Source organism: Camelus bactrianus, chromosome 5 (assembly GCF_048773025.1).
Source record: "Camelus bactrianus isolate YW-2024 breed Bactrian camel chromosome 5, ASM4877302v1, whole genome shotgun sequence".
Classification (NCBI taxonomy): domain Eukaryota; kingdom Metazoa; phylum Chordata; class Mammalia; order Artiodactyla; family Camelidae; genus Camelus; species Camelus bactrianus.
The window spans coordinates 22,853,047-22,875,865 of NC_133543.1; the positions used below are offsets into that span (position 1 = coordinate 22,853,047).

General features: G+C 39.6%; 1 protein-coding gene across 9 annotated transcripts in view; it reads right to left on the minus strand.

Annotated features, from left to right (window-relative positions):
• NCKAP5 (NCK associated protein 5) overlaps positions 1-22,819 on the minus strand; it is a 918,990-nt gene that overhangs the window by 286,623 nt on the left and 609,548 nt on the right. For all 9 annotated transcript variants that reach the window (XR_012506967.1, XM_045508840.2, XM_045508844.2 and 6 more), the window contains one exon: positions 9,483-9,570. Coding sequence is in view for 8 of the 9 variants with exons in the window: in XM_045508840.2 (XP_045364796.2) it covers positions 9,483-9,570 (88 nt within the window). In the remaining variant the exon portion in view is untranslated. The remainder of the gene's footprint in view (positions 1-9,482; positions 9,571-22,819) is intronic.

Consider the following 22,819-nt stretch of genomic DNA (forward strand, 5'->3'; position numbering starts at 1 on the left):
GGAAATGTTTAAACCTACCAGGGCCCAGGCTCAGCTGCTGGGGACTTTGTGGAGTTGTTCTGGGTTGGGGCACGTGTAGGTTGAGAACCTGATCGTAATCTAATCCCTCATTTTATAGTTAGTCCTGAAGAAGACCCCTTTCTGGCAGATGGCTGCTTTCTCCAAGCCTGCAACAAGGCTCAGGCTCAGGGACAAACTTCTCAGTCCACAAGGGCGGTGGTTCTATCTCCTGAGATGTGCCTATCAGGCCAATGGACATGTGAATCCTACAGTGCTTAATGGCAGACAGCAGACCCCTGGCCAGACCATTTTCCTCTCACCCCATACCTGGCGATTCCTCTTCATCACCATGCCACATTGGGTTGTGCAAAAATCAATAAGGACAATGTAGCTGAAAGGTTACAGTATAAGAGAGATCTCAGTAGTAAAAGGCTTTTTTTTCCCCTCCTAGCAGGCAATTTCCATTTCTTTCTTAATGATTTCCTAATTCCAACACTGTCCATTCCCCCCACACACACACACAATTTTATCTTTATTTCATAAAGGATTGATATGCCAAGAACTAAAAAATAAAAAGGGAAAAAGAAAAGAGAATTTTAGTTTCACAGCCTCTGGTGAGTTAAGAAAATAGGATCAAAGTTCAAGGATTGACATCATCATGATTTTGTTCTGCTCAAATTCATTTGTTTCCTAAGAGGAAGAAATAACTGATACGCCTGGTTAATACTGTTAAAGTATCGGCCCAAGGCACGTATTTACTGCAGGGCAGCATCTTTCGGTCTCCATCCACAGAACCTCCCGACCCAAGACTCCATTTGGGTTTTCCAAAACAAAGTCTGGTCCTCTGCTGAGATGAGCTGAGGAAACTGTCTCGTGTTCACCGGCAATAACCAGGTCATCTCTAAGAAGAGATGATGCTTTTTTAGGGCATGGTTTTATTCACAGGTTACATTTGTTTGGACAGAGAGATCATACTCTGCTTTTACTTGGTAAGAGTTCAGTTTTGGGTTGATACATCTAACAGGAAAAGTATTTGGGTCTGAGCACATAATTTAGATAGAAATTGAGAATGAAAAAGTAGAATCACAACCTACTAAACACGAGATTTAAAATCCCCCAGAAGAATGTAGGTAACTATTTAAACTTGTAGTGATATTACTAAAACTTTTCTATTCCTATCAAAGTATTTAATATGGCTCTGGAATTACAGTGGTGAATATTTTCCTTAGTGTGCTGACAGGCTGCACCTAAATGAGGTTGTTTTGAAAACTTCTGGAATTCTGGAAAATATTTCTGTAGGGTGTAAAATCATAAATCCATCTTAGTGCTTTCAAAGAGAAAAGGAATATTTTATGAAGTACAATGTTGTTGGCTGTGCTGAATCTCATCATTTTGGCTTTTAGAAATTCTGCCTCCTTTAGTGAAACTTATTATATGAATAGAGGATGTTGCTTAACAAACAAAAAGAGGAAGGAAGGAAACTTCCTCAAGGAACAGTTTGAGCCCTTTAAAACTTAACACACAATAAAAATACTCCCTTTATTACCATTACCCACTTCAGCAGCAATTCAAAGTTCACAGCAATTCAGAGAAAAGGCCAAATTTCTTAAAGCAGAATCAAAGGCATTTGAGACTTCCTGAGATTACAGGGCCCAGACATAAATAAAAGCACTCAATAAAAATATTTCCCATCCCATTGTGTTTTAGAATTTTATAAATACCCGTGTAAAGGCTTAGCCACTCTCTCAACAGACAACTCAGTAGAATTTTAGATCATTTATCCCAAATGGTATGCACCCACCGAAAGTATTCACTGCTGGCCTACGGATTTGCATTTGTTTACCACGTTTTGTTTTAGGTTAAAGAAAAGGAAAAGAACACTTTTGTGAATCACTTGTATGAATTACGATCAAGCTCTTGGAAGAGTTCTAAAGAGTTCCGTTCTCTTGACTAATTAATTGCCACGGGACCTGCTGAAACAGGTACTGAGGGTGAAAGGATTGGTACAGATTCAGTAGACATGCATACAGCATGCACTGGACTCAGAACTGGGCTCTGAACGTCAACTCTATTTTCTCCTTTGCAAAAGTAGGTAGCAGGGGTGGTGGACTGGATGGGTTTTGAAGTACCTCACTGGTTCCCAACCCAGCTATGGACCAGAGCAATGAAAAAGACCCATCCAACTCAGAAATGACAAAATAAGACAGATTATTCTAAGTCAGAAGATATAAGGAGGTGCCCGGATAGCTAAATCTGTTATGGTTCCCTAAGGTGATTCTGATACTCAGCCAGGAAACAGAATCAGGAACCTTGTCGCTTCTGAAAATCATAAACAGTAGTGTTGCCTCGCATATGTACATATGTTCATGAAACAGAAATGTTATTACGTTAGAAGTTGGAAAATTCACACTTTAAATATACTAGGACTATTACTATTTTAAAAAGCTTTCCTAGAAAAGTACCTTTTATAAATGATTATGTAATGTAATTTTTCAACCCTAACTTTTCTTTCTAGGGCATTTACATTTTTCAATTTGCTTCAACTACACAAGTCATTACAGGGAAAAAAGGCGAAATAAACAACAACAAAAAAATTCCTACTGCCAATAAGAATTACAATTTATAAAATTAAGTAACATCTCTGCCAGACAGAACTCAGACTTAGGTGAGGAAGGGCCCAGCCTGTGTCAGGTGTTTTCCATGTACATAAAAGGACCTGGGGATAGACTGGATGACTGACAGATTCTAGGATGACTAGAAAGGTTTCCTTTCCCCAAGCATCACCTGCTTGACCACATCTGAGAATATTTTTAAAGAACTATTTAAGGAAAAGTCATTTTGAGCTTCTTCGGATGGAAATAACTTGGGTAACATATCATACTGCTTGAAACGCAGGCTAAGAGATTGATAACTGAACACCGACTATCACTGGAAACAATGGAGCCAGGCTCAGAAACCAGAGTCCAGGGCTCTCCGAGACAGTGGGACAGAGTAAAGGGGTGAAGAGGAGAGCTGGACACGGACACCTCTGCAACCTTGCTGAGCGCTATGTCTACCTCTCTGTGCCTCTACTGGGACAGTGACTCGCAGCACCGCCTGACCAAGTTTCTGTATTCCATTTTTTTAAATTTTTTTTTTTATTGAAGTGTAGTTGATTTACAATGTTAGTTTCAGGTGTACAGCAAAGTGGTTCAGTTTTACATATAGATACATTTTTTTTTTCAGATTCTTTTCCATTATATGTTATTATGAGAAATTGAATATAGTTCCCTGTGCTCTACAGTAGGTCCTTGTTGTTTGTCTATTTTATAGTAAAACAGTAATGTGTACATGTTAATCCCAAACCCCATTTTTATGGCGACCTACTCAGTTGGCGGAAAGTATGCCAAGTCGCTCGACAGACCTAACACCGGTGATGTGTGACTTTGGGCAGGCAATCCAACCTCTCTGTGCTCAGCTTCCTCTTTTGTAAAATGAGGAAATTTGAAAGGGTTCTTGTGAAGGTTCAATGAGCTCACACTTGTAAAATGACTAGAAGATAACAGGTGCAGAGAAGGTGCTCGGGATGTGTTACGAACAGTGGGTCACAGCACTGTAGGTTGTTGTGTCCCACACCACACTTTGTGCAGATCCAGCCTCACAGGAATGCAAAGAAGCATGGAAATCCTGGAGTTTGAAAGAGCAAGAAGAAACCCTAGAAGTCATCTTTCTGTGCTAAGTGTTGCCCTGAATCTAACACACATTTTATGTAACCCATGTATAGGAAAAAATAAGCCATTATTTCCAGACTAAGAAACTGCCCACCAAAACTGGAACTTTCATCTTCTTTTGAAACCTACGGCCACCTGCCCACACTGGTGTGTTTCTGAGTCATCTGAATGTGCTGCAGTGGAGCTGCGACTGCTGCGCTAAGACCAGACTGAGGCTCTCTAGTCAGTCCACCACAGTCCCCACCACTCCCTACTGGCTTTAAGCCAGGTATGGGTTCCTACCGCATGGTTTTTAAAAGCAAGGATTTTGCCTTTTAATTAAAAAATAAATAAACAAAAAATGAGCAAACATCACAGACTCTGTACCTATTTACTTATCAAAAATGGAAAAGCAGAATGTAAATCCTTAGAAGACACACGATTGTTCTTATATCTGGGCCACTTTAACCACTGACATTATTTGGCAACTGTAGGTATCTGTGTCTGTGATCCTTAATCTAGTCCAAGACCTCTTCTTTCACAAATAAGAGAAACGAGGAACCCAAAGAGTTTAAGTGACCGACTGAGGTCAAAAGTCTTATTGGTGGCAGAAGCCGTATCCACATGTGGGTCTTTTTTCCTCTTGTTCGTGTTTCCACTTATCTGTCCCCTTCTTTTCTTTCTAAATAAATGAGCTGAGGTGGGGTCAACTCATGTTCCATATAGAAAAGCAGAAACAAGAGGAAGTCGACCGGCTACAACGAAGCAGCACAGGGGCAGCTTTGGACACAAGAGGAGGCAATGAGTGATCTGTCGCCAGGGTTACCATTCTCTTAGCCAGCTTGCTTGTGTGGAAATATTCTGACAGATGAAGCTGAAGGACTGATGGCCTCTCATCCAGCTGCTCCATTTCATTCACACTTAATTGCCCCCATTCATCTCAAATCATGAACGTTTTTCCCTAACATGCTTCCTAACTACTTAAGTAAATGCAGTGGTGAACTGGGTGATGAGAATATACCACATGACACAGAAGAAACCTCCAAGCCCCTAGAGAAAATGAGCTGGAGAAAGAAACAGCAGGAGGAAAACAGAAGATGATTTTCCTGATTCAGGCGCCTCTAAAGACAGTCTTTTGGGGTCTTTTATTTCCCCCTAACGAGATGAGTCTGTCCTAGGCATCAGGTATGCCACTTTCCCTCCATCTAATGATACTATTTCTCTTAGTCACAGGCTTGTCTCTCTCACAGAAGAAATGTCGGGCACGAACGTTATATGGCTTAATAATTTATCTCAGTTTCCTTTCACTTAGTTTTTGGATTTTGAGACAATGACTTTGTGAGCTGGGAAGTTCAGATTGTGTCCACTCCCAACCCTGCCATCAAATTATCCCACAGATAACTGCTCAGTTTTATTCCATGGATCTCACTTAGGCAAATCTGTGATTTATTTCCAGTTCTCCCACTCGGCATTTGCCAGAATTGAAATAGGTTTCTTTCAGACTCATCCTTAAAAACGAGCAAGATAATATCTACTTTAGAGGCTGCTGGAATGAACCAATGAGATCCATTCGGTGTAAGCACTTTGAGAACCATAAAGCACTAAACATATGTGTCCTGACAGTCAGATGTTGTATTAAAATACTGGGGATACAGGGTGTTCTGAGAAAAGCAGGCTGTGGGGACCTTTGAGTTCATCTGAAGAGACAACAGAGACTAAAGACAAGGGAAAGGATTGCTGAAAAAAAGACCTAGGCAGGATGCAGGGTCTCCAGGGAGCAGTGTGGCAGCTTTGGTGGCATCTTCCTTCGTGTTCCCAAGACTCGTGTAAACTGCTCTTTTGGCTCCCATCATATTGTTGCAGATACTCAATAATCTGCCTTTCTCCCCACTTTCCAGCATCCTACAAACTAAGCTTTCCAGGAAAAGGCCTCTGCCAGGTGGGCATCTCTGTATCTCCAGCACTTAGCTTGGTGTCTGGTAGGTACTGCCAGCCTGCTAAGTTAATGTGCTGTTTAGTGGACAGACAGAATAATGCTCCCTCACCAAGAAGTCTACATCCTAACCCCTGAAACCTGTCAATACATTTGTTACCTTACCTTCTAGTGCAGAAGAGACTTTGCAGATGTGATTAGATTAAACATCTTGAGATGGGGAGATTCTCCTGGATATGTGGATGGGCCCAATGTAATCACAGGGTCCATCTAAGAGGGAGGGAGGAAGGTCAAACTCAGAAAAGGAGAAATGACAATGGTACCAGAGTTTGGAGCGATGTACTTTGAAGATGGAGGAGAGGGCCAAAAGGCAAAGAATGCTTGAATCTGGAAAAGGCAAGGAAATAATTCTGTCCTGAAGCCTCCAGAAAGAATGTAGCCCTGCCAGAACTGTGACTTTAGACTTTTGACCTCCATAATTATTTTTAAAAGATAAAAATAAAATAAAATAAAATAAAATAAAATAAAATAAATTATTGTGGTGTTCAGCCATTAAGTTTGTTACAGCAGCAATACAAAACTAATACATTTAGGTCCAAAAGTAAATGAATAATTGTCATTTAAATGAATGGATGAAATAATGAATGAATGGATGAATGAATGGAGAGAGCTCTAGGTAGACAGTGGGAAGGCCTCTCTTTAGGTCCCAGCTTAGATGATAACTAGCTGGGTAACTTGGCCCTATCATTTAATTTCTCCAGAATTTCTCCACATAAAGACTTGTGGCCATGGAGTCAAACCAACCAGAGTTTGAATCCCTTCTAAGCCACTCTAGGCTGCATCTTCAAGCAAGTACTCACCTCTGGGAGCCTGGGTCCCCATCTGTAAGACAAGGACAGGACTTCCTGCCCAGAGGTGTTGTGAAGACTGAATGAGCTACAGTCTAGTCACATTCAATGGGACTGAACCAGGCCAATTTGAAATTGCGGTCACATAATGCTATTAACGTGACTGCATGCCCAAACCTTGAAATCATGCAAATTCTCCAAATGAAAAAGGAATCAAGAAATTCACAGTGGCAAAGTTGGTGAACTGTAAACCACTGATGGCCATGGGGCAGGTCTGATTTGCTGCTGAACAAAAATACCTACTGATCTTTGAGAGAGTCCATGTGGAATTATGCAATCTCTAAATTATACAATAACCAACTATGCGAAGTCTTCAGGAACAGGATCCTTCAACAAACTAGGACCACCATTTAATGCATGCAGAGCAATTAGCATGGGCGAAGAACACAGAAAGCTATTACTCTGCTGTTATTATGCTAACTCAATGATAAAAGCCTCAGAACAAATACTTTCATGATGGAAAATGAAACCCACACCAGCTTTCCCAAGGGCCTAAGCTTTCTTTGCATGGGCTTCTGGCTCCTGCTGGAGAAATCTTATAGTTGGAAAATTTGAATCAGGTGTGCTAATAAGCCTCCGTATTATGAAGCAATAAATTTCCTAGCTCTTGCCCGAAACAAAGAATTTGGCTTGAGGGAAGTGTTAACTATGCCTTCCACCAGTATCGCCATGTATATCTTGCATGACCTATTTTGCTACTATTAGCCAGATTTAGAATACTAGAATGTGTGAGATGACAAGGACCTTCCTGGGACTCAGTGCCACCTCTCTGTTTCCTTTCTTGAATCCCCAGAGGACAAAGTTGTGCCTAGTACATACTAGAAACTCAATAAATATCTGTTGAATGGATAAATGACCTTCATGGGTCATGTAACACATATTCTTCTCCCATTTTCCAGATAATGAGCCTGAGGCCCACTAGAGTAATGGCTGAAAAATCCCTTCATCGTAACACTAATTCAAGTTAATAATTGCTTCCTTCCTACAAGGAAGAGCGGATTTCCCAAATCCAACAGACAAGTTTACTAAGAGGAAATAGTTTTAAAACACATTTTAAAAAGTATATCTGTTTTTCTAAAAGTTTCCAGCTTCACAAAACAAATTCTGATGATAAGTGTCTATACCACAGATTCGGCTAATAAATGGTGAAGGGATTAGTAAAGAATGATTAACATAAAATAAGAACCTGGATGAAACAGAGCTGCACTGAGGAGATTGGAAAAAGCATAGGAGTGATGCTAAATTATTTATTTCTAATTGAAGCCTACTGTTACCTGTGAAGGGGAACAGATCACTTATATTTCAGGTTCACAGGACTATTTTAGGCTAAACCAAACCACCTAATGCAGAATCAAGTCCAATTTTTCACTTAATACTTCAATTTTCCACCAAAGCAGATATAATACCTTGGAAAAATTCAGGGCCAGAAGGACTTAAATCCTTATCCTAACTGTAGGCAACCACGTATCAGGAAAACCTGGGCATGCATGCATTCCCTAGGTAAAGACCAGCCCTCAAGAAGAATCTGAACACTTTCCCTAGAAATGGATTTTAGTGGTTTTTCTACTGTTTTTATGGAGCTCACTTGAATCTCCTCTGAGGTCGTTGAAGTCGACTCCTTATATTGTTTTCATTGGCGATGGAGAACAGTGGTCCCCATGGTCATGCCATGCTCTCTGTATATGTCTCAAGAGTCAACTATTTAGGACACAGACTCCTTTAAGACAAACTCTGCCTAGATCGCTTATCTTCATATGATATTGTGGCTTTTACTAGATTTCTCTCAGTCTTTGTCATCACAAGTTGGGTTGCAGAGGCCAGAACCTGTGAATTCAGGGAAGCTGGTGTGAAATTATCTTGACCAGCCAGGTTCCTATGCTTGCTTTCCCAAACCCACTTGCTTTTTAGCAAAACCCTAGGGCTCCCAATGATCACCTTAAGTCTCGGCCTATTTCCCTGCCTTCTTTAGATTTTTAAAGCTCTCTTGGCAGAGTTGAGCAATAGATACTGGGTGTCTATTTGTGATTTTAAGTTATTTTTAAAAATGGAAGTACCATCAGTTATAATGTGTCAATTTCTGGTGTACAGCACAATGTCCCAGTCATGACAGGATTAAGTGATTTTCAATGAAAGTCCTCTATCGGTTGAGATTGAGTGCCTGTGCTTTCTGTTCCCGGAGCCTTCTCAGCTGTGTGATCAGCTCGGATCAGGTTCAGATTAGATGCCCTGCTTCCCAGTCTGGCCCCTTTGCTAGTTTCAAACCACAGTGGGATAAGGGCTCTCAGAAGATGGCAACTTGTTACTGCGCTGACCACTGACTCTCCTTGGACTTCTTTAGATTCTGCATCACCTGAGGCACCAGGTCACACCAAGGAGGACAGCACACAGACATAACCTTGGCCAGCTCTTTCGCGTACCCTCAGTCTCACCATCAAACTTGTCAGTCACCGTGAGTTTCTTACTCTCCATGAACCTGCCATGTGCATTCATACCCCTGCCCCTTTGCCTAGGCTTCCCCTCTGCCTGGAGTGTTCTTCCTCTTGTTCTCCACTCATCAGGCTTAAATGTCAGACCTCTGGGAAGAATTCCTTACCTCCCCCATCAGGATGACCCGCTCTGTCTGCTGTGTTGCAGGAGAATACTGTAGATCCCTCTCTTCTAGCCCAGACCAGAGTACTCTAATACATCCACAGGTCTTTCTGTATCACTATATGCTTATTTTTTGCACCTTCCTACAATCAAATCTAAGATTCCTTTGACAGTCCAAGTTCAAGGAATGAATGAGTTAAATAATCATGTACAGGATTCCTCAAATAAGTGATATATGAGCTCCCAGCACTGGGGTCTGATCATCCTTGTTTATGGATCTCTGGGTTAGGGAGGACGGAGTTAGAGAAGCACCAGAAAAACAAGCCAACCGGCACCCAGCCAAGAACAAGAAACATAATGTACCTGATAGACCATTATATTAACAGTTTCTTCTTTTTTCTGTTCTGGAGGTCCTTGACTCTGCAATAGATTTCGTACTGTTTCTTCCATCCTGAAAAACAATAAAAAAAAATAATTTCTTCAAGGAATGTTTCCTATTAACGTGGGTCTCTTTCAGGTCATAGAAATCATTGTTTAGTGTATATTTCCTAAGCTTAAACCTGGAAATCTCTTTTCTCTCCTCTGTCCTGTATCCTTTCTATTAAGAATCTGTCATGAATTCCTTTACAATCATTCTGTAGAATGGCTCTGGGTTCTCGATCTCTCTCTTTACCATTCAGGTCTGTATCCTTGGCCTCCTCCATCTGTCAGGCAAACAGCTCCCAACATCCTTCGTCACTTTCACAGCACACATTTTTGACACAATGCCATCACAGCAATCTTCCTGAGATACCACTTTGATTTTTTAAAATCAATTTTCAAGGTCGACAAATCCTATATGAATGCATTTTCACCATTAATATACTGTTAACGTCTTTCCATGGTGGTCTTTTTATGTCAGCACACAAAGATCCACTTTGTTTCAACTACTTCCTAATACTCCATGATGTGAATGCACCATAAATTATTTAACCATTCCTCTGCCGATGGAATTTAAATTACTTCAAAAATTTTGCAAATTCAATTAATAAAATCTTTGCAAATACATCTCCATGCTCATTTATGAGTATGTCTACAGGTCTTATTCCAACATATATGGTATGCTATAATCCCATTTTGTTTTAACTACCCACTTCAAATCCTTCCTCCCCTCCTCTTCATGACCCAGAAGTAAAGAGTAAAACACACACACCCATCCCATTTCCAGACATTGTCTCATGCTGGTACTCCTTAGATTGCAAACATCCTTTCATCTTCTCATGTACCGTCATCCATTTTTCAACATCCACCTCAAATTTTACTTCCTAAGAGACTTCTTTATTGGTCCCTCACTTCTTTGAGTTCTTATAGCCCTCTACTTAAATCATTCATCCTATCACTTAAAGACTCTCCACTTCAATGCTCAAAGATTTCATGTCTGCATGCTTTATCTTCTGAAGTAAATGACAACATTTGGTGGAGAACCATGTCATATATTTCTTATGCGCTCTCCCCAATTATGGATAAAGTAGGTACTCAGTAGACATTATTATAACAATTTATTATTAATTCATTTAAAAATATTAAGTGTTTACTCTATAATAGAGATTGACTGTGTATATTCAAACTGTGCTGAAATGGTCTTGTCCTTGGGATTCATTCAGGAGGATTCATGGACCAGATCTCTGAGAACAGGCGGCCTGAACTAACACACTGAACTCAGTGCTCTCATGCCCAGAAACTGAGTTGGTTGTCTCTTCAAGTCCCATCCTGAGGCATGTATGTTAGTGACTCAGCATGATACTAGTTTAAGAGAGCTGGGGCAGGGGAAAGCAGGCTGATCCAGCATCTCTCTCTCACTCCAGCTTCTAGCAAGGCAATGATGGGTTCTAGGAAGTCTGTGAATTTCTGAAAATGGCAACCAAGTAACCAAGATGGTGGGGTTCAGAATGCCAGCTTTCTCATATGGCTTATCACTTCTTAGCAGCAGTGTGAAGAAACTGCAGATGAACTGGGCCAATCCAAACCTAGATTATAATTGGGGAAATTCTGCTATCATAGAGGACAGTACCAGAATTCTTCCAGGATTTCGAGAAGATGGTAAACAGTGATTATGAGTGCACAGAGAATGATTTGTGACCACACATTTATCCAAGCGATCTCTTTGTGCATCCAGCCAGGAAAGCAAAATCTGTTCCCTGTATTTTCACAAATCATATGTTATTAGTGATAATAAAATTAAATAGTACTTTTAACTTGTCAAAGAACTCTTTTATCTATTGATCATTATAATGTATTTTAAAAATATCATTATATCTCTGATACCACAGAGATAAATGGGAAAGCTGAGGCCCAAAAATGTTAAATGGCTGGCTTATGGGATCATGGCTAGTTGGATGGTGAGTTAGGATGAGACCATTTTTAGGACTATAAACATAGCATCCTCTTTCTTCCAGGCCCTATTTACACTCAGGGAAATAATTTTAAACAAAGAGTCTTAACTCCTAATTAGGAGTTAACTTTGTGAACACTTACTGGATGCTAAACCCAAGAAAGCAACAATATTATTTCTGACCTGGGAAGAGCTTAAGATCGGGTAGAAGAGACAAAGTAAGTTAATGTGAAAAGAATAGATGGGATGAAGTGCAAATTCTGAAATAGTGAGGGATAAGAGCCAAATTCTAATACTTTATTTCATTTTTTATAAACAGAGACAATCTCTTGAATGGTAGTGGATTTCCCATGATATTTGCTAAATCTCTCATAAAAAGGAAAAGTAATGATAATGATAATAACTTGCCCAAGATACTCAGCTTGTATATAACACATCAGCAGCCAGCCTCTCGTTTCCTAAATATTAGTCTGCTTTCTTCCTACCTTAGCACAGAGGCTGGAAGCTGTTCTTGTTTCAATCCTTACTTCACTCATTTATAAACATTTGCCTTAAATACATCCCACGAGTTAGAACTTACTTAAAATAGAATCTTGTCTTTGTTATCAATAAATTAAAACACAATTCTGTCTCAGTTCATATCATGCTGACTTTTCTCTTCTGTATAATTAAAAGGTCTACCCACAAGTTGCTGGATCCAAAAGAAAAACATCTATTCACCTTTCCCCCGTTCTTCTTGTCTTTGTAGTTTAAAAAAAAGAAAAAGAAAAACGAGGGGGTGGACAGGAAGTTGTTAAAACAGAATCTCAGGCAGCCTAGATCCACAGTAATACTGTGAACACTTTTCTGGCACAACTTTGTGATTAATTAAACCAATTACATTTTCAAGCTACAGCTTGGAACAGAGTTGCAGGGACCCAACCCAACTCTTGGTAAAAAATTAAGTTGTCTCCTTTTTTCATAACCTTTATGAATCTGGTCACAGAGAAAATATTTTCAACCTGATAAGAATATGCCATTATTTATTCTCTAATGACATCTTCTTTTTTTAAATTCTCATTTAGCAAAGTCTCTATTTATTTTCCCGAAAATCAAAGACTGTGAAGCATCATCCATTGTACTTTGATGCCCAATGACATTTTACTCGTTTTATTATTTTGATGGCTGATGTGTGAGGGACTGCATTACTAGTCTGTACACAGAGCAATTCCACCATCTGTTTCCCAAACGTGACTGAAAATAAGCCAATTCCTTTCTCCAGGTCAGGCCTGGGCAGAGATCTTTTTTTTTTCTTTTTTTAAAGTTGCTGATTGGTGCAATTTATTGTTAAAAACTGACCTCAATCAACGTCTTCTAGTTTTTTTTTTTTTCCCCTTTGCCTGACCTGAGATTAAATCCTTTCTTCCTCTAAATACCAATCAAGTAGCTGCCATAACTAAAAATTACATAGGCCAAAATTATACTTAGTGAGATGTGATAAATTCTAATGTATGTTAAATGAACTATTTGTAAAAAGTTAAGTCCAACACAAATCAGAAAAAAGACCTCAAATTCATATACAAATACTGTATTTTAGGTAACACAGATATAAATGTCAGAATTTCATTTAATTATAAATATGTTTTATGTTTTAAGATACAGATCATTTAATTAATAAAGTTTTACTATAGTATTTCCTCTAGGGGAAGAAAAAACAAAGCTTTTGCTTAAAGGAGGTACTCATTTAAAGTTAGAAAAATAGGACATTAGGTAAGAACATATGAGAAGAATAATAATTCAAAACCACACAAGAGGAGGATTAGTGAGGCTTTGACACAAAATTTTCTCCCTGTGCCTAGGGGTCCACCTTCATCACAGACCCCCTTTTAAAGTGCAGATGACTGGGGAGAGGGTCTCCCTACATCACAAAGGAAGATCCTTCTGGAAGTAAATGTTCAAAGATGATAGTTTTCTGAATCCTTTCTTGGGAGGAAGTTACCTAATTATTCAGGGTCGGATGATGTCAGGAGTTTCTTCACAGTCAGAGAATATGATTTGGGCCCCGAAGAACTTGACTCATTCAGTAACAAAAGTACTATCAGAAAACATGATCCCAGGGCACACGGGGAGCTGTTTATTCTAACATCAGGTAAAGGGAAGTGGACTCTTCCACATTCCTTCCTTCCTCCCCTAGTCTAGCCCTCTAGTTTGCCTAATGACACTCCAGGGACTGATCAGAACACTAGACAGAAGTGTTCTTTGGTGACTCCTATGATCAGATATTCATTCAGCTTAGCGTGTTATTTTTGAATGAAATAGAACGAAATGAACACATAACAAGAAGATACTCTCTCCAGCTCAAACTAGTCTCTGATGAGGCTTTCAGCTGAACCCAATCTTATTTTTGTTTTGAAGAAATATTTTAACATTTGTCTTGGCCGATTAATCACATAAAATAATAATAAAATTAGTAATGCAATTACCCAATATTCCCTCATATTTTTTTAATGGGAGAGGCTGCAAGACCATCACCTAGCCACTTCTGCTAAAAGTGCGTGCCATGTCCTCTTTTGTTCACCTACACTGTGAAGTTTGTGGACAGCTGCGGCTGTGATTTGCAAATTGCCTCTCCTTGTGTTTTGCTGTATTTGACTCCTGATCGGCTCACTTTGAGAACTAGGGTTGATTGAAGCAAGGGTACTGCCATGATCAAATTTCTTGTAAAGACAAGAAGAAGGGGACTGGGGTTCAAATAGAAAGAAGACAGAGGGGCCTGAGTCACTGCAGCACCTCTCCTTCACCTGGAGAAATCATGGCAATGACCTCATATGGGGAGCAGTACTCATCCTGCAAGGTCAACAGCCGTAGTAAGTACAGCCATCCTTCCCACATATGCTGGGAAAAAAGAGAAACACTTGAAAGTCTTTCACTGGGTGCCTATTAACAGTTGTAGCACATCCCTGGGATATTCAGAAAAAGTATAATTCATTTTTTTTTGTATATAGCCAAACTAGTCTTTTTCTCAAGCCCAACATTAACATTCTTCCAAAATCCTAGTTCAATGCTAGACTTCGCTAACGTGATGGACTTCAAAATGAATTGTTAAATCCATTGAGAAACAAGTGTCCGTCAGCAGGATTATATAAACAGCTTTGTTGTTGCCAGAGAACAGGTTCTTGCCCTTGCACAGGAAAGAATTCAAGAGCGAGCCACAGTAGTGACAGCAAGTTTATTTAGAGAGATACACACTCCATAGACAGAGTGTGTCCATCTCACTCAGCAGGGAGAACGGTTTAGGAAATACACACTCCATAGGCAGAATGCAGGCCATCTCAAAAGGTGAGAGGGAGAGAAGCCGAGACGTAAGTGTGTGTTTAGTTTAAAGTAAAATTAGAGACACATTACACAGACAGAAAGCAGGCCATCTCAGAGGGCAAGAGAGAGAGCGATCGTGAAGTGTGGAGTTGTTAGTTTTTATGGGCTCAATAATTTCATATGATAATGAGTAGGATTAGTCCAAATATGCTGGGGAAGGGATGCGGATTTCCAGGAATTGGGACTCCCTTCCACCACTTTTTGGCCTTTCCTGGTCAGCCTAGGAACTGTCATGGTGCCTGTGGGTGTACAATGAGGCTCAAGGTCTACTGGAAGTCAAATCCTCTGCAATCTTGGTTCTAACCAGTTTGTCTTGTTCTCAATTCCTGTGTCGTTCCTTCAGTGGTTGTGCCCTGCCCCCTCCCGCCTGTCCCAGTGTTATAGGCATACCTCGGCATTATTGTGGGTTCAGTTCTAGACCATGGCAATAAAGTGAATACTGCAATAAAAAAGTCACACAAATGACTTCCTATTGCATATAAAAGTCATGTTTATACTACACAGTAGTCTGTTAAATGTAGAATTATGTCTAAAAACATAATGTACATACCTTAATTAAAAATAATTTATTGCTAAAAAAGCTATCATCTGACAACGCAGGGTTGCTCTAAACCTTCAATTTGTAAAAAATGTAGCATCTGGGAAGTACAACAGAAAAAAGCACAATAAAACAAAGTGTACCTGTATATATTTCTTACATTGGAATACTATTCAGCAATCAAAAGGAATAAGCAGATTCATGTAATGATATGCAAGAAGCTCGAAACATTACACTGAGTGAAAGAAGCCACACACAGGCTAAATTCTGCATGATTCCATTTACATGTAACTTTACTACAGGAAAAATTAATTTATGATGAAAAATTTAAGAACAGTGATTGCCATGGAGGGCAGGGGAGGGCAGGGATTGCCTGATAAGGGACACAAAGAACTTCCTGGGATAACAGTAATGGTTTGTATCTCCCCAGGGCTTTGAATTGCACGGCTGTATGCATTTGTTGGAATTCATCCATTTAAGATTTATGAATTTCATTATGTATAAATTTTATCTTGAAAGCGTAAAAAAGCACCATAAACAATACGGAACTTTAATTAACAATATACATGCTCAAGTATGTACATAATTTGGGGTGAAATGTCTTGATGCCTGAAATTTACACTGAAATGCATCAACAACTGGATTAATGGATGGAGAGAGAGAGATAGCCAGATACGCAGTGAAGCAAGTATAGTAAATGTGAGTGGTAGAATCTGACTGGTGGGTATTTAGTGTTCACTGTAAAATTCATTCAACTTGTCATATATTAAAAGTTTTTATAATAAATTCTTGACAAAGTTTTGTGTGTTTTTAAATGTAGCCATTTATCTTTTGGATAAAAATGAAGAAGAGAAGCAACTGCTTTTCTGCCGTAGATGTTTCTAGGAATATGCAGGTCTGGTTGGGTGGATCATAATCTTTATAGAGTAAGGAGACTTGGGTGTGGTGTCATCTTACATCTGGAGAGAAGTCACTTGCCAACAGATTTGCTGCTGGCCCTTCTGGCTCAGTGTCTGAAGGTCTCAAGGCTGTTCCTGGTCTGTTCGTTCTGTTTGGTCAGAGCCTGGCTGTGTGTGTGGCATTCAGACTGACCTCACCTTAGCATCCATTCACTATACAGTTCTGAATCTTGGTCACCACCTCCACAGGGGATGCTGAGCTGACAGATTGTTTCCAGACACTTCTGCAAGAGTGCCCTGGACCTACCATAGGAGACCTTAAAGTAGGCCCACTGGGTCTCCAGGCAGCCTCTTAAATAGCACAGAATCTGAAGGAAGCCTGGAAAGGTAAAATCCAGGGCCTGTTTTATGCCTGAGCATAATGGACCACCAAGTCTTTGGATGGTCTCCTTTCCCTAAGGAGCAGTCCTCCCTTTGTGCTTTCTTTCCACTCTGAGCTCTTTCTTGTCACAGCCTTATAGCATCTTATTAATGCTCTCTGAGTTCCTTGAGGTCAGTGACTGACTTGTTCATTTTCTCTAACAACTAAACATAGCTAGTATTACTGAGTGGGTATTCAATAAATTCTTTTTTGAGGGAATGAATCCAGTAGTACTTGTCACTCATTCATTTCTTGTCAGATCTATATGTAGATCTAAATGGTCAGAGAGAAGTCGTAACAAGTAAGAGGTACCAGCAAGACTAGAGGGGCTAAGTCTTAAGCTGTGACACTTGGGGCTAAGATGTAAGGCTTGTGGTTATTAGTACAACAAACAAACTACCTCCCAGAAATAACTCCCTACTCTTTTTTTTTTTTTTGGCCACATTGAATATGCAATCTATGGTCCACATGCTTCATCTGAAACTAATTAGCTTAGATGGTTCGAATACTATCCTAATGAGGTCAGGGTTCTAGATTCAATTTCTAGCCTGGACACACTTTACCACCATTAGATTTCCAGCAGACTGGAGCCCAGTGCGCTACTGCTAAGAGAGAAATGATGGGAGAATTATCTTAATGAAGAACATATTTTGCATGACCTCCCATATCGTTTGCTTTTAAACTTCTGTTTCCCATTCTAATTCCATTGCTTTCCTCAACACCCATCCTACCTCCCATTTTAATTGCAGTGCAAAGCTTTCCTCAAGTTTGGGAGTGAAAAGAAAGGCTGACTTGTTTTCAGTTTCAAGAGAAAACCGTTCATGTGGAAACTTTACTGGTTTAGAACTGGACTCTGCCCAACTGCACCAACTTGTTTCCTAAGCAAATGAGAGTTTCTTCCCTGAACAGCTAGCGCATCTAAGCATGTAAGCAGGAGCAATCCCCAGGTCGGCCATGACTTTGAAGTTCTTAACCCAATCTCTGCTTATCCCGGCTCCAATAGTTAGGGATAGTAAATCTACAGCGACGATAACTAAAAACTGCATTGAAACTGAAACTCACTCTGGATAAATGTTGGAGGGCTGGGATTTCTTACTTCTTTCCGAGATGATATATATTTTTAATTCAGCAGCAACTTTGCAAGAATAATACCGTTGCCCAGAAATCACAGTGCTCTAATTCACTCATGGGGATGCAACACCATTCATAAACAGATCGAAAGGTGCTGGTCTAATTTGAATTACTGCATCATATTCACTCCAGGGCCATCTGTTTGTGAGCAGAAAGTGACATAAATTTTCTCACAGGCAAGCTGTGCTGATCCCAAGTCGGGAGCTCACTGCATGTGAGAGGTGGATTTGGAGAGGGCAGGCGTGCAGAGATATGCATTCAGGGGAAAATTTCCACATGGAGTCAAAGGGAATCCCCTGAATGTTAACGAGCGAATCTCAAGTGTTTTTGCACAACAGTGGCAGAATACAAAATTGCATTTATAGATTCATGTGTTTTTATAGAGTTCACACTCATCCAGACACAGAGAGAGAGGGGATCCCACCTGTGTCAGCAGATGCCAGAAAGAAGTACATCTCACTAGCTTTCCCTGTCCTGAAGGCAGGATTCGCACTGTATCCCAAGAATCCACAAGAGGTCTACAGGATGGGTTACTCCCTCAATGGAGCTGAGTTTTTAATTAACGCAAGAATTATTAATTAATATGATTATCAGGTTTCACTAATACAAAATAATTAACAGTTAATATAATCACCCATGTCCAATTCATAAGCTTGCCTCCTTAACTACTAAATGTACTCTTATAATGTGTCCTAATAGAATTCTTCAAAATAGTAGATTTCCCCAAATAAATCCAGATTTAGTTCTTTTCTTCAATTTTGTTTTCTTGAGTAGCCTGAAGCACAAATGTTCTTTGAATCTTATACTGCTCAAAAAGGACTTTGAATTGCCAAAACAATTACTTTTAATATAAATGTATTTTGGCGGGATGGATCTTTATAACTCAATATTCAAAGGTGAGGGAAACTTTGAACATAACAGACAATTCTATTTATTATTGGCCCTCAATGTTTAATCTTATTGGATGCTGATGATAGGAATAAAAATAGTTTATTTAATATGTCATGAGAATACACATTCAATTTTAATTAGAGGCTGTTCTGTTTTAGAAAATTAATGTAACTGCTTGGAGCCTCATTTTCCCCATTTCTTATAAAGATAACTTTACCATTTTACCTTGGTCAAGAAAAAATAAAATGTGGGCTGATCCATCAAGATTTCTTTCTTATTTTGCAACATGCTTTTGAAAGCTTAAATCTAGCAATGTAAGGATGTCAGGTAGTCAAAATGAAGTTCAACATATGTTTCAGGTAAGTTATCATTTTCTCCACCGTTGTAACTGGCTCCTCACCAGATGCTTATAACCCCCTAGAATATACCAAAACGACCACAATCTATTCTGTCATGCTTCAAGATCTGCTTGGGATTTTGACCCAGAAAAAATTAAGAATTGAATGAAATGATTAGACTTGATTCTCATTGGAAAACTTGAATTTGATTCTCATTTTCCACCTCTTAAAGGGTTTTTTTTTTGGACCTTGACAAGTTTTTAGCCATTAAAGCTTAGAGAGGTCAAACCAAGAGTACACTGGATCTGAATAATGCCCAAGGCAGCACAGTCAGTTAGTTTGTCCTTTTTTTTGTTTTTTTTTTTTTTGTGGGAATGTTAGAGAAGGAAGAGCAGGAAAATATAACTGACCATATCTGGGATCAAATTATAGTGTTAAATTTTGGGGCAAGAAGATGCAATAGTGGCAAAGAGATATTTTAAAAATACATGACACTGGCCTCTGGAGCCTCATGGATGCCACAAGGCATTCTTCAATGGGCCTGTTCTTTAACTCACATGCTTCTTATGATATCTGAGCCATAATATTTCAGAGAAATAGAGGCTTCTCCTAATGAAGCAGATAGTAATGTAAACTATAGCACATCCAGAAAAGTGGTGTTACCAAATCCTCTCCTAGCCTTGACTCTTGTGGCCACAGTAAAGTCAGTGTATGTACAGGAGGCCCCTGCACTCCCTAAAGTGGTATACAGGTAGGTCTTCCTACCAGCTATGTAACTTTGCACAAATCTCCTACCTTTTCTAGGACTCAGGTTCCTTATCTGTGAAATGGGTATATCATGTCAGTCCTACTTACCCCCAAGAGATGTTATGAAGAAGCAATGAGACAAAAATATTGGTACTTGTTTGTTTTATGGCTTTAACAAACTTTCAGAAGTCAAGGCCCTGTGAAATGTAGATCTTTTGGTGGTGATGTAAGGACAGAAAATAAGATTTCTTGGGAACATGAGCCAATCAAGTTAGCACTCGATAGAGGCACCTGCCATCTTCGCCTTTTTTTCAGAAAGTAGAGAAGAGGTACAGAATGTCTCTCCAATTTCCAGACAATAACTGGTCTGGAGGATAACCTACTCTATTAGTCATGATAGGATAGGTTATGCTGCAGTACAACCCCAACATCCCAGTGACTTAAGAAATGACTGCATTTCTTGTTTACACAAGGTCTGGGTACCTCGGCAGCCAGCTGTCCTGTATGAATAGGGTGCCTCTATGTCCTGGTTTCCTAGGACAGTCTAGTTTATGTCTGCTGTCCTGGCATGATTATTAATAGCACACTTTTCACTCCAACATTGTCCTGGTTGGATGATAAATATTATGATCCTCCTGTAAATGGAATAATTCCAATATTCAGGCTACCTCCCCCTCTCAACATGAGGCCTTCAGCACTTCTGTGAAAAAAGAAACTGGAGAACACTGTAGGAATTTTTATCTATTTCATTCCAGAATTCACTTCAATTTAAAGGCCACTGGCCAGAACTTGTTCTGGCCCAACTAACTGCTAGGGTAAATCTAGTTTTCTGAGGACCCAGGACAGAGAAGAGAACCTTGACATTGATGCTAATATAATGTTTTCTACATATGCATTGTCATAATTGAAGACATATATGGAACTAATCCTCAGTGATTACCTGCCCTCCCTGTCTGACTGTACACAGTCATCTCTAGGTGACTGAGTTCCGAAACTCAAGAAAGGCAAGCAGGTGTTAGTCCTGTTGGCCTTTCCCCATTGGGTATTACTTACCTCCCTCTGCTGGGTGTCTGAGTTGTCACTATTGAGGCCCTTCTCTCATGTCCCAGCTACATATTGTCACCTTTCTTTCACTCATGCCAAACTGACTGCCAGCCTACACACACGGTCTCTCGGATCTCTCTGAATTGTCCACAAATGTAATCCTTCTGATGGAGAATCTTCAAACCAACGTCTTCAAAGTCTGCACTGCTTTGAAGAACATGCTAACAAGCTTTCAGCATGACAGTTGATAAACATGTTTTTGATGCAGCCTATTATACGGTAACTATCAATAAACATGGAAAAGCAGCCTGTACTTCCACAAAACTTTCAAAACCTTCCAAGTTGCATTGTTGAGGAAAACAGAAGAGATGGTTTCTAGGTGGTGTTAAACAGAGGGAGGCATTTCCTATTCCTCTACTATTCACCCAACAGTTGTTTCAAATACCATCACGACTCAAGATACCGTAGTAACTGGCATGCTTGATCCCTTAGAAACTTTGAAGTGTAGAAACTTGTCAAGATTTAACAGGTAAAAGTGAAAACTAGGGGAAAAAAGGAGTCAATTTCAAATCTGCTTTTACATTAGAGTAAAAACAAAAAAGGAAACATCAGAGTAATATGCCTTACACTGTGATGTCACGAAAGTGTATTTTGTCAATCATCATAATCATCTGGTATTTGGATAGAGATGTTCCTGCCAATTACCATAAGAAAAAGGAGATTCCTTCCCTTTCCTCCTTGCCTACCCAAATATCATGCATCTATCAAGCTCTAGCTTAAATCCCATCTCCTGTTTTCCTGATAACTGTGGCCTTAGTTCACCAAAAAGTATTTTCCCTGGTACATTGGAGGGAAATCACCAGGAGGGGTGCAAATAGGGGGAGAATCTCATTAAAGTTCATATTTCCAGGTCCACCTGAGACCAAGTGATCCAGAATCTCTGAGAGTGGAAGCCAAGAGTCTGTATGTTTATGAGCATATTCTTGTGCATTAACTTATGGGCATCTCTGTTATGTCCTCATGTCCTCCTAAAACACTTACTCATATACTACTTGGCACTGTTACATATCATAGAAACAATTTCACGTACAGGTTTTTTGGCTCTACAACTATTTTGTGAGCTAGCTAGGAGCCCCAGTGTGTATCTCAGGTCTTTTTCTCTTATCTCAGTGGGGTATCAATTTATCCTGGGTGGACAGAACAGCCCTACGTTGTGGAGTTATATGTTGAAAAGCTTCATCTGGAGCACAACCAATGCTGAGAATCAGAGGGAAAGCGTATTTAGACAAATCTAATTTTAATTCTGATGGTGGAAAACTTATAAACAACAACTCCTTCTGTAATATGAATAAATTATTCCCTCATTTACTCATTCATTCATTATCCAACCCCTCATTCATTTATCTATTTCTTTATCTGTTGAATGCATCCTATGTGCTTTGTGCTATATCCAGCAACTCGAATAAAGAAAAATGGTTCAGTTTGGGAGACAGGAAGACAGGAAGACAACAATTACCCTTCGTGTAAGAAGTGCCTGGAGAAGATGCCATGGGGTGGAGAGATCCAAGAGGCTAAGAGAGACTCTTTGGAGGTGCTGGCAGGTGCTGAATTTTTGGAAAGGAGTAGGATTGAGATTGATGGAAAAGGGATTTTCAAACTAATGATTCTGTTTACAAAATTTAAATTGCTTACTGCTTACTGTGAGTTTTCTTAATGAGAAATATGTTTTAAGTGTGTGCATACTAGTCCGTATGTCTCTTGAATATAAGTGCATTCTATTTTGGTATTGTACAGGTGTTGGCATTTTCATCAAATGCAAAGCATTTTATATTGCTGTTCACCAGACAAGTTAAGCCTCTTCCAACTGAATCACATCCATTTAAAGTTATATTCACTGTTTCATGGAAGTTTATTAAATATATTTCAAGCAATGTCAACCAGAGCCTCTAGGCAATGCTCTCCCAGT